General features: G+C 51.4%; 1 protein-coding gene across 1 annotated transcript; it reads left to right on the forward strand.

Moving 5' to 3' along the window:
* Nucleotides 1-209: 209 nt before the first annotated feature.
* On the forward strand, nucleotides 210-12,707 carry STIP1 (stress induced phosphoprotein 1). The gene is made up of 14 exons (XM_040639293.1): nucleotides 210-364; nucleotides 3,436-3,645; nucleotides 4,133-4,274; nucleotides 4,425-4,566; nucleotides 5,250-5,418; nucleotides 6,418-6,544; nucleotides 6,633-6,735; nucleotides 7,016-7,136; nucleotides 8,125-8,221; nucleotides 8,370-8,494; nucleotides 11,078-11,114; nucleotides 11,332-11,435; nucleotides 11,653-11,825; nucleotides 12,220-12,707. Exons 1-14 carry the CDS (start codon nucleotides 356-358, stop codon nucleotides 12,290-12,292), a joined length of 1,632 nt encoding a protein of 543 aa, XP_040495227.1. The 5' UTR covers nucleotides 210-355; the 3' UTR covers nucleotides 12,293-12,707.
* The last annotated feature ends 2,151 nt before the right edge of the window (nucleotides 12,708-14,858 follow it).

The raw sequence follows: 14,858 nt of genomic DNA on the forward strand, positions 1-14,858 counted from the left end.
GATTGGCGGACCAAGTAGCCAATCCCTGTCGCAGAAGTTGGCCCCTCCGTCCAATCGTGGAGCCTGGGGTGGGTGGGGCTTGTAGGGAGGAGTCCAATCCGGAGGCGCGGGGGAGGCAGGGCTGAGGGAATTACTCTCAACTGCCCAATGACAGAGAAGCAAAAATGATGGGCTAGACTTCAAACCAATAGTAGGGAAGCACAGAAAGCCCCTTCAGGGAGCACAACCAGTGAGCAGGCGAGGAAGGGGTGGGATCCGGGGGTCCCGGCAGCTTCTAGTAGGTTCCAGAAGGCGGCGCGTGCGGTTGGGAACGCGGAGCGGACGGAGTCGATTCAACGGGGTTCCGGGCCGGGCTATGGAGCAGGTGAAGGGGGAGGGGCGGGCCGAGGCCCTGGGGCCACTCGGACACCGGCCGAGGTCCGGCCGCGGGTGGAGGAGTGGGGCGGGGCCGGGCGCCGTCCGGGGCGGCCGGGCGGCGGTCTGGGGCCGGCCGAGCAGCGGCGGCGGCGAGGGCGTGAGGGCCGCGGCCCACCGGGCGGGAGGTGAGCAGTGTGGTGAGGCTGGGCCGCGGGGAGCGCCCGGTCCACTCAGCGTCCGTCGCCTGACGGCTCGGCGAGGAGGGCCGGGGGGCCGGCGACAGTTCGGCCTAAGTCCGACCCGCGGCGGGAAGAGAGGCCGTGGCTGGGCCCCGGAGGCCTCCCGGGAGGTGGCTCTCGGCTTAGCGGAGGGGGGCTGGGGGAACACTGCTGGGGGCGCTGGGAGGGATGGAGGTGGGCGAGGGGCTTCGGTAGAGGCGGGAGGGACCGGGTCCACACTGGGGGACTCGCCAGCTGGGAGAGCGGGGATTGCCGACGGAGAAGCCACCCGGGACTTGGCCACAGTTAACTTGGAGGAATGCAGGGACCAGGGACGGGAATACACTGGAAGTAGCCAGTTGGGGGAAATACTACTCTTCTGCATCTGGAAGGGCCGGAATGGAACAGCCTTGAGTGAAGGTTTGATAAGCGGCGGGCCGACTTTGCCTGATGCAGGAAAGGGACGGTGCCGCAAAGTCCTTGGAACGGTTTTCATCTCTACCAGTGTTTTACAGATGTATGTGCCGCCCCTCCCTTTCTTCTTTCTTTTCGGTTTTGTGTGTATGTGATTCGAGAGTAACTGCATACTTATATTTCTGGAAGGTTGGGTTCTGATTACACAAGGAGGAATTGGTCGCTGTAGAAAATCTAGGCTATGTAGATAAGCAGCAAGAAGTAAGTTATTTGTCTCGGCTCAGCATTTTTAGGGGACCGAGTTTGTAGCTGCTGCTGATTGCTTTCAGCGGCTTCATTATATCCTCGGCGGCCTGGAGGTTCTGAATGGCCTGGAGAGATTTTTATTCAGTCAGAAGCTGTCATTGAAGTGTAGCGATTCATCAGGGAGGAAAAACTGGCCCCTTGTTTTCCGTGTGATCTGCAAAGCCTAGTTTTGCTTTCTTCAGGTAAAGCCATTGCTGCTTTGATCAAATCTGGAGCCTTTTTAGTAAATTAAAAGAGTGGAAGTGGAGGGATGGATAAATTTTTTGCTCACGTGGGATAATTAAATTGTATCTGGGATTAAAAAGGCTCCGGTAGGGACAAGAAAAAGATTTCTGGAATGAGAAAAACATTATTTATAAATTTAAGAAAGGGGTTTGTCCCTCTGTTATCAAAATAGGAAAAAACTTTTTGAAGTCAAGCTGCCCATTGTAGGTGGAGCGGATGTGCGGGTACTCTGTGAATGAATGACTGAACTCAGGGCTGCTGCGTTGGGGACCGGCGTGGCGGCGCCTGGCGTTTTAACTCGGGCGTGTCCGAACGTACTCCTGAATCCATTCACCATGTGACTCCTCTGCCTTTGGTTTTCATTTTCAACTGGGAGAGCTGTATTTCAGTTTTCAGAAGTATTCAGGTTGGACAGATTGGATGGTCCACACATTGTTTTTAGTACCTTTCAAATAAATCCCGGGGTAAAGTACTTTTTACATTAGACCCAGTGCAGAGATGCAGCCGTGGAACACAATTAACAAAATTGCGCTCGCCATTGTGAGCGTCCTGGGCTGGTATTTTCTGTTCTACTTTTGAAGTGCTGGTCACGACCTACAGACTTGAATTCTTGACCTACTGCGGGGCAGTACTCAGTTTGGCAAATGATGCTTTGTAGGATAGGCAAGAACTTCATGCAGTTCTTTTTTTTTTTTTTTTTTTTAAAGATTTTTTATTTATTTATTTGCAGGAGCCTGATGTGGGGCTCGATCCCATAACGCCAGGATCACGCCCTGAGCCGAAGGCAGACGCTTAACCGCTGTGCCACCCAGGCGCCCCGAACTTCATGCAGTTCTAAGCTGCATCTTGATACCAGCTGAGTTTTTAACTTTTTGCTTTGGGGTCTCCTTCCTGGGTTCTAAGATTTTTATCCTTTGCTGGATTTGGCAGTCTTTCTCTGACTTTTTTCTTCTCAAGGTTGTGTCTCTAATATCTCTAGTTAATGGAGGGAAGGTTCCTGATTGGTGTGCCTCAGGGTTCCAGAATCACTTGCGTTAGTATGTACTGGGTCACAGCTGGATGATAGACTCAGAGAGAGAATGATTAGTAACTTGAATGACATGCTTGATCTCACCAAATGTGTTTGCAGTTGAGATACGGCCCTTTCTCTCTCATAGGGCATCCCTGGTTAGGAGAAGTTCTCTAATTTAGTACCATGTTTTGAATATTTGAGAGGATGGGAGATTAAACCACAAATAGTGTTTCATTTTCGTGCGTACTTCATATAATAATATTTTACGGTGGCAAAAACTGGTTTGGGGGGGCTAGCTCTCCTTTACTCACTAAGGGGCAGAGCAGTGACCTACCGCGCTGTGACCTGTCAGCACACCTGTGAATGGAAATAGGTTCTTCTCTGATCATGGGCGCGCATGCTGCTGCTCCCAGGGAAGCCGGCGGGAAGCCTGTAGTCGTGGATGGAGCATGTGTCCGAGCGCACGCCATTCACTTCCTTCGTGACTCCCTCTTCCATGAGGAGCAACGCGGCCTGTGTTTGGTTTATCTTTTGGGCTTCTTGGCTTTATCATGGCAAATGAATTTGTTTTTCTATGAAAGGACTTCCTGAGTGTGTCCTAGAGTGTGTCCTTCATCAGCCCTAAATAGAGACTTTTGGAAGAGTGGCTGGAATTCTAATTCACACTGGAGCTGGTGGAGAGCAAAGGATCAGGCTTTTTTTCCTGGTTACTTACTGTGTTCTAGTTGGTTCCAAAAGGTGTGGGAGATGGTAAATGAATTCACTAATGATTTCTCTCTTTTGGTTTGTAAAGTAACTTTTTTGTCAATAACTGAAGACAAGTAGAAGTGTCACTTAGAAAACTGGGACCAGGCAAGTGTGTTATGGAGAGAAAAACTACATTGGCTTTTTTTTCCCCCTCAGGTAAATGAGCTAAAAGAGAAGGGCAATAAGGCCCTGAGCGCGGGCAACATCGATGACGCGCTGCAGTGCTACTCTGAGGCCATTAAGCTAGACCCCCAGAACCACGTGCTCTACAGCAACCGCTCAGCGGCCTACGCCAAGAAGGGCGACTACCAGAAGGCTTACGAGGATGGCTGCAAAACCGTTGACTTGAAGCCTGACTGGGCCAAGGTAAGCTTTGGGCGCGCCGGGGCTCTTGGGACTTACAGAAGTGCCTTCCAGTATGCCGTTTCCAAATAGTGGGCCCTCCTGGCCTAGCTAGTGGTGTGTCCCTGTACACGAATCGTTGACTGCCCATCCGTTCTCCTCCTGAGTGTGTTCCTCAGACTGACGGCACAGCTCTCCCAAGTCTGAGATACCACCCAGTGTTGAGACGGGTCTTATCTCTTGTACTGCTGAGAGAGAAAATGCTGCCGAAGAAAGGGACAGCCCTGGGTCGTAAGATAAACTGATGTGGGGAGGGTGAGCATCTTTGATATTTGGCTGGATTCTTGGTTCTCAATCTTGGCATTATGTGCTCCTCCTCCTGTTCTTTGGCCTTCGCGGGAATAACCTGTTTTGTCCCATGAGATGTAGAACAGATTCCTTGGAGTGCATCTTCTGGACTTACCTCTAGGCGTCCTTTATTTTGTTTTGTATCCTTTTTTGCTGGTTTAAGGGCTATTCGCGGAAAGCAGCGGCTCTTGAGTTCTTAAACCGATTTGAAGAAGCCAAGCGAACCTATGAAGAGGGTTTAAAACATGAAGCAAATAACCCTCAGCTTAAGGAGGGCTTACAGAATATGGAGGCCCGGTTGGCAGGTAGGCACCAATACACTGTTGGTTTCTTTTTTTTGTAAGGGGGTTAACTTTGAGGCTCCCCGCCTAAATATCAGGCTTCTAGGCTATACAGGGGCATCATGGCTCAAGGGCACCGATTTCTAGTAATGTGCTTTCCTTTGTTCGGAGCAGAGCGGAAATTCATGAACCCTTTCAACATGCCCAATCTGTACCAGAAGTTGGAGAGTGATCCCAGGACCAGGACGCTGCTCGCTGATCCTACCTACCGGGAGCTGATCGAGCAACTACGAAACAAGCCATCTGACCTGGGCACGTAAGTCAAGGCAGCACGGTTTGTCTCTGGAAATGGACGTGAATGTTGTGCTTTCTTCCTGGGGTTTTATGGCCCAGCATAGGGGAAGGAGGGGGTCCCTCATTCAGACGGCAGGGTTTCTGCCTTTGCTTTTTCTCTAGTTAGCGGTAGGTATTTGTTGGTTTGTAGTTTGTGCTTCCAGAAAGAGTCAAGGGGGACATACATCAGAATAATTTGGAATTTTCTTTCTTAAGTCTCCATGTCTGTTCTCTGCTCTACTCTAATTCTGATCTGGCACCAACCCTGTCCTTTCCGTGCACACCAGATGCTGTCTCTTGGTACATCGGAGTGGAAACTTGTGGTTGAGAAGAGCGTCAGGTGTAAAGATGTGTTTTTTAAGTCGTACTGGTATCTGTGACTACCTGACTCTCTGTGACTTCTGAGATGAGATGGAGAATATCTATAATTCATTCCCCTGTGTATCTGCTGCCTTCAAGGAATCAATCTGACAGCTGTTCCCTCATTTTAGATGGATTGTCGAGGGTCGGGTATTCCCCAGTGCTACCTATGGATAGCGCAGAATCTAGCAATTTTTCTGTGGAGGACAGCTCTCATATACAGGGATCTGAGGTTTAGCCGTCAGTGGGGGTTTAAAATCAGTTGTGGGGAAGAATAATTGTTTCCCTTTCTTTTACCCGTGCTAGGAAACTGCAAGATCCCCGGATCATGACTACTCTCAGTGTCCTGCTGGGAGTCGATCTGGGCAGTATGGATGAGGAGGAGGAAGTTGGAACACCTCCCCCACCGCCTCCTCCCAAGAAGGACACCAAGCCAGAGCCAATGGAGGAAGATCTTCCAGAGAATAAGAAGCAGGTCTTGTTTTTCCTCCTTATTGTCACACATTCCTAAACCCAGTCAGCCGGAAGTCCCCGTCAGGCAGGAGCACTGTGGGTCGGGGCGGCCGTAACTGTTGTGAGCGTCCGGTTGCCGTCATTAATCAGAACGGTCAGTATGTTAAAAGGTTGACTTACCAACCTGAAAAGGTTGACTTGCCAAGCGATTTCGTAAGAATGGTGTATCTCAGAGACTTGCAGCATGCATGTTGGTCGGGGCAGGCCAGTAAATTTATGAGTGTGATCCTTGTCCTCGCTGGGACCCAGAGGAATGTTGTCTACACCCATCTAATTTAGGCTCCTGTTTTCTGGTTGGATGTGGTGTGTAGTTGAAAGTTGTCCACTTAGCAACGCAGCCATCCAGAGCAGGAGGCATGTGCTTACACGATTTTATTTCCCTTCTTATAAATGGGAACAGCAGATTGTTGCCATATTTAGCACCTTCAGATGGGTAAGCGTTGGTTGTTCAGGGTGTCTCAAAGCTGGAAAAGGGCCCTATGATGTGGGTGGTAGTGAGCTATGCTGAAGTCTCCTGCCACTGGGCCAGCCCCTTCTAATCCTTTCCCCACCCCTCTGCTGCTATTCCCTGCCAACTGAGACCCCAGTATGGCCGCGTGACAGAAACTGACTTGGCACAGCTTCTTCCAGTAAAACCAGGCACAGAATTGCTGTCCTCTTTGAGGTTGGTGCAGGCTAAAGGCATTTTCTCTCTCCTGAAGAAGCGCTCTGCTTTCTGACAAAATCCAGGAGAGTAGATGAAAAGGGGGGCATTTCAGAGGAAGTGGAGATGAAAGTTTTTAATTTTCCATTCCAGTAGTTAGCCCTTCATTTTTCAGTCCATAGCTGGTTGAGAAGAAGCTGGCAGACGTGGAGACCTGTTGGCCGTACGTGCTGTGTGGGACCTGGGACAGGTCACAAGCTCTTGCTCTCTTTGCCATCTGGGTTAGATTTGCTCAGTACTCCTTCCACACTTCACCAGGCGCTGAAAGAGAAGGAGTTGGGGAATGAGGCCTACAAGAAGAAAGACTTTGACACAGCCTTAAAGCACTATGACCGAGCCAAGGACCTGGACCCCACCAACATGACTTACATGACCAATCAAGCAGGTGAGGTCCAGGCCAAGGGGTAAGTGCGTTGTCAGGTGGTCTTGGGGAGACACAAGGGCTGACTCTTCTTAACCATCCTGCCTGGCAGCCGTGTACTTCGAGAAGGGCGACTACAGTAAATGCCGGGAGCTTTGTGAGAAGGCCATCGAAGTGGGGCGAGAAAACCGAGAAGACTATCGCCAGATTGCCAAGTACGCGCGACCTTCGGCAGTACCTCGAGTGGTGTGGAGGGGTCGATGTCCAAGACTTAAATTTTCCTGCATGGGGAGGAGGGTTGCTGGCCACACAACCTGCTGTTAACAGTGGGCTGGAGAGGAAGCGGCAGGCATCGAGACAAAAGGTGTTTGGAGGGCGTAGTGTCCCAGCAGTGATGGGGGCCTTGTTCCTAGTTGCCGATGTCTTGTCTTTGCAGGGAGCTGACCTAGTCCAGGCCCTGCCCTTAGCAAATTCTTTTTTGCTTGTTTTTGTCAGAGCTTACGCTCGAATTGGCAACTCCTACTTTAAAGAAGAAAAGTACAAGGATGCCATCCATTTCTATAACAAGTCTTTGGCAGAGCACCGAACCCCAGATGTGCTCAAGAAATGCCAACAGGTGGGTAGGGAAAGAATGGGGATGTTTTCTTAAATTCTTATTCCTTATAGTTGCAGTTACTTAATAGCGAACCTTACGTTTTTTTAAGTAGTGTTTTTGGTCATTTTACGTAACGTTCTTGTCACTTGACAGCACATAAGGAGTAACCCAGGTAGTTTGCTGTAGTTTTGATTGGCTAAGATTTTATTAACCTTTTGCTGAGGGTCAGTGCACTGAGTGTTATGGTTCTTACTGTAACTTAAAGATTTTTTTTTTTTTTTTTTTTTTAACCTTACGCAACCAAAGTGTTGTGCCGGTGTCATAAATAAACTGTGTGGGGGGGGTATTCACGGAAAGATTGGTCGGACTTTTTTTAAAGATTTTACTTACTTAAGAGAGTGCTAGCACCCACACAAATGGGAAAAAGATGCAGAGGGAAAGGGAGAAGCAGACTCCCTGCTGAGCAGGGAGCCCCAGGCGGGGTTCGATCCCAGGACCCTGGGATCATGACCTGAGCCAAAGGCAGACACTTAACTGACTGAGCCACCCAGGTGCCCCAAGACTGGTCAGAAAATTAATTGTGTTATTGATACGTGGATCATTTTCAGGGCCTTACTGGTCTTTTTTGTTTTGTGTGGTTTTTGTGTTTTTTGTGTTTTGTTTTTGAGTGAGGGGAGGTAGGAGGGACCGGGGGAGAGAGAATCTTAAGCAGGCTCCACAGCCAGTCGAAGCTGAAACCAAGAGTTGGACGCTTAACCCAGTGAGCCACCCAGGCAGCCCACAGTGTACCTTGATAATGAGGAATGTGTAATTTTTTAAGTAATCTCTGCACGCAGCGTGGGGCTTGCACTCACAACCCTGAGATCAAGAGTTGGATGCTCTTTGAACAAAAGCTAAAGTGTTGCCCACGGTACTTTTTGGAAATCCGAATCCGTATCAGGATTTTTTTAGTGCAATATTTATGTTCATGAGAGTTTAAATGATCATCCAAAGAATTATTTTTCCTTAGGCGGAGAAAATTCTGAAGGAGCAAGAGCGGCTGGCTTATATAAACCCTGACCTGGCCTTGGAGGAGAAGAACAAAGGCAATGAGTGTTTTCAGAAAGGTGCGCTACAGCCGCGGTGACGGAGCTTTGGGATAAGAGTGGTCCAGACCTGTCCTCTGTGCCTCGGCTGCCCCTGTGCTCAGTAGTCCTGGGTGCGGGGAAGGGTGGCCTTTTGCTCTCTAAAAAAGTTTCTCTTTTCCTTATCCAGGGGACTATCCCCAGGCCATGAAACATTATACAGAAGCCATCAAACGGAATCCAAAAGATGCCAAGTTGTACAGCAATCGAGCTGCCTGCTACACCAAACTCCTGGAGTTCCAGCTGGCACTCAAGGTGGGCAGGGATGGGAATGTGCGGCGGCCCCTGTTGTAATTAACCTGTACGTGAGGAATGCGGTGTTTCCTCTTTCCGAATTTGCATCAACACCCGCTTGATGTTCTTACTTTAGAGTCGAGGCAGTGGTGTATGTGTGAGGTTGTAAAACACAGGACTGAAGTCTGCTCCGTCTTGGCCCGTCGAGTTTATATTAGTGATCGGGAGTATTTGGAAAAGTGGATGCTGGGGGCGCCTGGGTGGATCAGTCGGTTAAGCGTCTGCCTTTGCCTCAGGTCATGATCCCAGCGTCCTGGGATCGAGCCCCGAGTTGGCTCCCTGCTCGGTGTGGAGTCGTCTTCTCCCTCTGCCCTCCTCTCCACGCCTCCCCGTGCCCCCCGCCCCTTGTGTGCATGTGCACTCGCTCACTCGCTTACTCTCTCTCAAGGAAGTAAAATCTTTAAAAGAAAAGTGGATCCTTTTCCACCTTTCCTGATGATGGCTTCTTTCTCCTTCCTGTTGCTGTTCCTTCCCCCTTCCCTTCTTTATTTTAACCTTCTAAGTGTACGGGTCACTGGTAACCAGTGCGTTCACACCGCGTGCAGCCCTCACCACCACCCACCTCCAGAACCTTCTCTTCCCAAATGGAAACTGCACCCTTTAAACAGACTCCCCGGTCCCTTCCTGCCAGCCCCCAGCAGCCACCGTTCTGCTCTGTCCCGATGTGTGTCTCGTGTCAGGCTCATTTCCCTGAGCACCATGTCTTCGGGGGCTCCTGCGGTAGCTGGCGGCCGTGTCGTCTTCCTTCTGAACGCTTGAGTGCCGTTCAGTTACACGGACACGCCATCTCCTGTCCACCCCACTCCGTCCTCCGTCAGCGGCCCTGGTGGTCTCCCCTTTGTGGCTGCTGGGGTCCTGCATCCATGGCCAGGGGCTTGAGGCATCTGTTGGGGGGGCCCCACCTTCAGTTCTTTTAGGCGAAGTGCTGTCACTGAGTAGTTCAAGGTTTAATTTTTTAATTTGTATTTATATGTATATTTTTTGAGGAACCGCGGTATTTCCCACAGCGGCTTTGCCATCTGCCCTCACTTTTTGATGAGGTCAGTTAGCAGGTGTGCTGTTCTCGGTCGCGTTGAATGTGGTCAGGTGTGATTCTGTCGACATTGAGAAGGGAGTTCATTCTCTTGAACGCAAGCTGTCCGTTACTTCTATTGGCAATTTTTAAACAGTTCTTTAGATGACTTAAAATGTCCAAGTCTGGACAATTTTTGTAAGATTTTATTTATATATTTGAGGGGTGCCTGGGTGGCTCCGATGGTTAAGCGTCTGCCTTCAGCTCAGGTCATGATATCCAGGTCTTGGGATCGAGCCCAGAGCTCCATTGTCGGGCTTCCAGCTCAGCAGGGAGTCTGCTTCTCCCTTTTCCTCTCCCCCTGCTTGTGCTGTTTCTGTCTCTCTCTTAAATGAGTAAATAAAATCTTACCAAAAATTTTTATATATTTGAGGGGGGAGAGGCAGAGGAAGAAGCAGGACTCCCTGCAGAGCAGGAAGCTGTACTGCTCGAGACCAGGGCCCTGAGATGATGACCTGAGCCGAAGGCAGACGCTTAACTGACTGAGCCACCCAGGCGCCCCAAGTCTTGACCGCCTTATGGGAAGGTGACAAAATGTGACCTTTGTGGAGACCCCAGTACCTGAGTCCATCGTAGTTTTTTTTGTTGATGCCACTTTCTTCTGGGCCCGTATCTGGCTTAGAGACATCACTGCTGTGGTACAAGGGCGACATCAAAGAAAGCCAGGTCGGTTTGCCAAGTGAAGAACAGTCTCAGCGGTCCCCTATGAGGGAGGGCAGTACTTCCCTAGCTACGAACCAAACGTTTCTGGGCCAGCTTTTTGCCTGAATAGTGGGGAAGTGGGCCTGGTATGAAATGATAGTGTGTGGTGTTTTTTTCCTCCAGAATTTTCCATTTTGTAAGTGCTTCAAACAAAAATACTTGAACACCTGTGTGTCCTCCACCTCTTTGAGCGATAAGCATGGACGTGTTTTTGGCAAACCATTTGTGAAAGGAAGTGGGATACGTGTGGCAGCACTCCACGTCTGAGCTCTTGAGTGCGCTTTTCCTGATGTGTCGTTAGCACCTGATAACAGAGGAACAAAGGCCGTAAGGCCGGGTGCTGTGGGGCTCTTCGGATTCCCCCTTAGCCAGCGCTGCGAGTTAGAGCTCTCAGGATCGGGGCCCATGTGTTTCATCTGCTTGGCATGTGTGTCCTCTTCTGTTTCTCAAACTAGAAGTTTCCCCACCTTCTATGGGCTTTTTCATAACCTCAGCTTTTTGAAGAGTCCGGGCCACTTGTTTTCCATGGGGTGGTCTGTAGTCTGGATTTGTCAGCCCTCATGGTTTCAGTTGACTTGCTCTTCTACCCTCCTCTGCGGGGCCTTCTGTGAAAGCGCCTGGGTGCCCGGATTAACAAGCTCGGGGTGCAAGACAAGGATACTGTCGCGGGTCTGGGCGAAACATTCGGTCATTCGAAATGACCAGTCTGCTTTCAAATAGCTTATCTGAAGGAACAAGCCTCACTTTCTTCTCTCCTCTCTCCTTCCCAGGACTGTGAGGAATGTATCCAGCTAGAGCCGACCTTCAGTAAGTGCTTTTCTGCCGCCCGTCCCCTGTCCCTTGATACTGGCGCAGAGATGGAGAGTGGGGAAGGACATGCTTGCGCTCCTGTGTCTCGGGCCGGTAGCATTTAGGAGCTAGCGTCTTCGGGGGTGACGGATGTTACGGTCCCCGTGAGAAGGTGGAAGTGGTGGCCTGCAGAGCTGCCTTCTGATGACGCCTCACCTTTCCCACTTCTCTGCAGTCAAGGGCTACACCCGGAAAGCAGCCGCCCTGGAGGCGATGAAGGACTACACGAAAGCCATGGACGTCTACCAGAAGGCCCTAGATCTGGACTCCAACTGTAAGGTGGGGCTGCTTCTGGCCTCCTGGGGCCTCTCCCCTGCGTCTGTTTCTCCTCTGGGTCTTTTCAATCAATGTTCCTTTCCTCTTCTCTCTTCTCTCCTGCCTGTTTCTCTGTCCGCCTGTCTGCTCACTTCTCAGTTCCCTCTCTTACCTTGGTCTTGCTGAAGCAGTGAACCCGGTCAATGCTAACGCCTCCTTTTTGGCCTTTGCTGGGATGCAGGAGGCGGCGGACGGTTACCAGCGCTGTATGATGGCCCAGTACAACCGCCACGACAGCCCCGAAGACGTGAAGCGACGGGCCATGGCCGACCCTGAGGTGCAGCAGATAATGAGTGACCCAGCCATGCGGCTCATCCTGGAACAGATGCAGAAGGACCCCCAGGCGCTCAGCGAGTAAGTGGAGTTGGGAAGATGGAAGAGGCGAAGGCGAGCAGCAAGGGGGCACGAGGTCAGGGGCAGGGGGGTGACTGTATGGCTTGCTTAGGGCCGCAGGTGGTGAGCTGGAGGGGCTGTTGCTGTGTTAGCCACGATCGCTTGAGCAGTGTGTTTTGGAAAGACCAGTTTTGCTCGGAGAGCGACCTCTGCTTCAAGCTGTGTCCGCGGGTTAACGCGGGGCAGGACTGGCACGGTGCTGCCTGCGGGCGAGGCCTTCCCGAAGCGGTCTTCGGCAGGACTCCTGCTCGGCTGCCTTCTGTTGGGCCTTTTGCGGGGTTTGCGTTGGGGTTGCTCCGAGGGCAAATAAGGTTAATAAGTCTTGTTTCTAATAACTTTGCTTTTTGTTCATTAGACACTTAAAGAATCCTGTAATAGCACAGAAGATCCAGAAGCTGATGGATGTGGGTCTGATCGCAATTCGGTGATGACTTGCTCATCATCCCCTTCCCTTTGCCCTCATGTGGAAAGAGGAGCTGGGACCGCGGCAAGCAGCGCGGAGCAGAGGGGAGAGCAGGGGAAAGTGAACAGCTTCTCTCTATATATTTATATAGACCTATGTGGAAGATACAGAGACTCGTATTCGCGTTACTCGCACCGCCGCTGCCTCTGGGCCCTCCCAGCACACGCATGGTCTCTTCCGCTGCCCTCGGGTTCCCTCTTCCCTTCCCCGCCCTCAGTCGCCGTCTCAGCTGCTCTCCCATAGTTGGTTATTTTTTATTTGGGCAGTGGGCATGTGTGGGGAGGGGAGGCTGTTCTTCCCCGACCTCTGGTCCCAGCTGTCTTCACGTTGTTAATTCCACGTGCCCTTCTCCAATAAAACAAGCCAGTTGGGCGTGGTTATACGTTGTCATGTCCTTGTAATTTTTTTTGCCGAATGACCCAGAGGTGGTTGTCTGGCAGGGATTAGAGCCTGAATTACGGGAGAGGTGGGAGTGTCAACTGATGAGGAACTAGAGCCTCTTCCTTTCCAAGGGTGGCCGCCGTGTGCCCCTGGGCATGCTTCGGTCACTAGGTGGCACTGTCACCCAAGGAGCAGCTGAAAGGGAGCCGGGGCCTTCCCTACTCAGAGTGGTGCTAAATCCAGAGCTTCGGGTAAACATTCAGGTGATTCCCACATTGTCCGTTCTTGCCCCGGGGAAACCGGTTGGATGTAGGGAACACTGGGTCCCACCCAAGAAAAAAAAAGTTTCCCATTGCTAGAGTCTTCAGACCTCTCTCTCTCGGGGGACCAGATCTGTCATCTGCTCTGTGATAGTTGTAGTTTTTGAAGAACTCACTGCTCTCGGGGCGCCTGAGTGGCTCAGTTGGGTGTCCCAATTCTTAGTTTTGGCTCAGGTCATGATATTGGTTGTGGGATCGAGACCCTCACCGGGCTCCATGCTCAGCGGGAGTCTGCTTGAGGGTTTCTCTCCCTCTGCACACGCATTTTATCTGTTTCAAATAAATCTTAAAAAAAAAAGAACCTCACCGCTCTCCCTCTTGGCTCTTTGCTCAGAGGCCCATCTGTGCCTGCCTTCAAATCCGGGTTCATCCCGCAGCAGCCACCTCCACCATGCTGCCTAAATTCAACCCCAGCGAGATCAGAGTCCTATACCTGAGGTGCTCTGGTGGGGGTACCACGTCTGCCCTGGCCCCTTGTCAGTTCGCCCTCCTGTCACCAAAAAGGTCGGTGATGACATTGTCAAGGTAGCCAGTGATTGGCAGGGCCTGAGGATGACCGTAGAACTGTTGAGGGTAAGCCCAGGTCCCGGCCGTACCTTCTGCAGCTGCCCGGATCAGAGCACTCAAGGAACTGCCAAGAGACAGAAGCAGAAAAACGTAAAGTCCAACCCAAATCTTCACTTTTGATGAGATAGTCAACAGTGCCTGACTGAGCTCCAGTCTTGAGCTAGAGAATTCTCTGGAACCATTAAAGAGGTCCTAGGGACTGCCCAGTCCGTGGGCGGCAGCGCTGACCCCAAGGGTGGTGTCGGCAGTGCAGCGGGGTGCCCAACTAGTTGAGAACTGCTAAGGACGATACTTCAGCACTGAAGGATCATTTGACAACCAAAAACCTCACCACTCAACTGAAAGGTTTTTAATTACACTTGAATGTGGTTGCAGCAAGCTATTTCTAAAACCCTGGACTGGGGTGGGAGTGAGACTTCCTCATTTGCTCCAGCAGCTCAGCTTTCTGAGCTAGGAAGCTGCTGAGGGCAGCAGCTGGCCGCACTTCCTGCCTGCCTTGACTTTGCATGAGCGGGCCTTCCCCTGGGAATCTCCAGCAGGCCCCTTCCTCCATCTGGGTGGCAAGTTCAGAAAACCTCATCTCCACAGGCCTTCTGCTGCTCTCCAGTGCTACTGACACTCTATTCCCTCTGGAAAGGCTCGATTCCTGCCGGGAGCCAGCCCTACACATCAGGCCTTTGCTATACCAAAGCTGACTTCCCAGCGCAGGTGATGGGACCCTGCAAGGTCCCATTTGAGTAGGAACTTGATGGGAGTGACCCTTGGGCTGCTCGGGGTGAGCCAGAATGTTACATGGAGACAGAGGAGAGATGGCGGTTTTGAAGCCTTAAACCCTGGTGGTGTGGGGCGGGAGGTTGTGAACGACCGGGGGCCGATTCCTGTTCAACGGTTGTCCTGGGCACCGCGAAGGTTTACATGTTGGGAAATAGAGGCCCTAACTGGGGACAGGAAAGACTTAAGGAAGTTGTTTCCCTCGGGGTCTTCAAGAATCTACTTCGTGGTGATAAGGGACCTCCTGGGCTTGAGCTCGCTTGAACTTCAGCTTCCTAAATCACCTGGATCTGATCCTTTCAGCTGCAGGCTTTCCCTCTTGACAGCGTAGCAACGTGCCATGGCCCAAAACCACCCCCCGCCCCCACTTTGTGACGGGCTATAGATGGGAGATGACTTCCTACAGGGGACAATGGGTGTAGAGGACACGAATTGGTGACTTTCCTAGTTTGAACAGAGCTGCTTTCCTCCAGACTGGGGGGGGGGGGGGGG

This window comes from Ursus maritimus, unplaced genomic scaffold (genome assembly GCF_017311325.1).
Source record: "Ursus maritimus isolate PB19 unplaced genomic scaffold, ASM1731132v1 scaffold_23, whole genome shotgun sequence".
NCBI classification, from domain to species: Eukaryota; Metazoa; Chordata; class Mammalia; order Carnivora; family Ursidae; genus Ursus; species Ursus maritimus.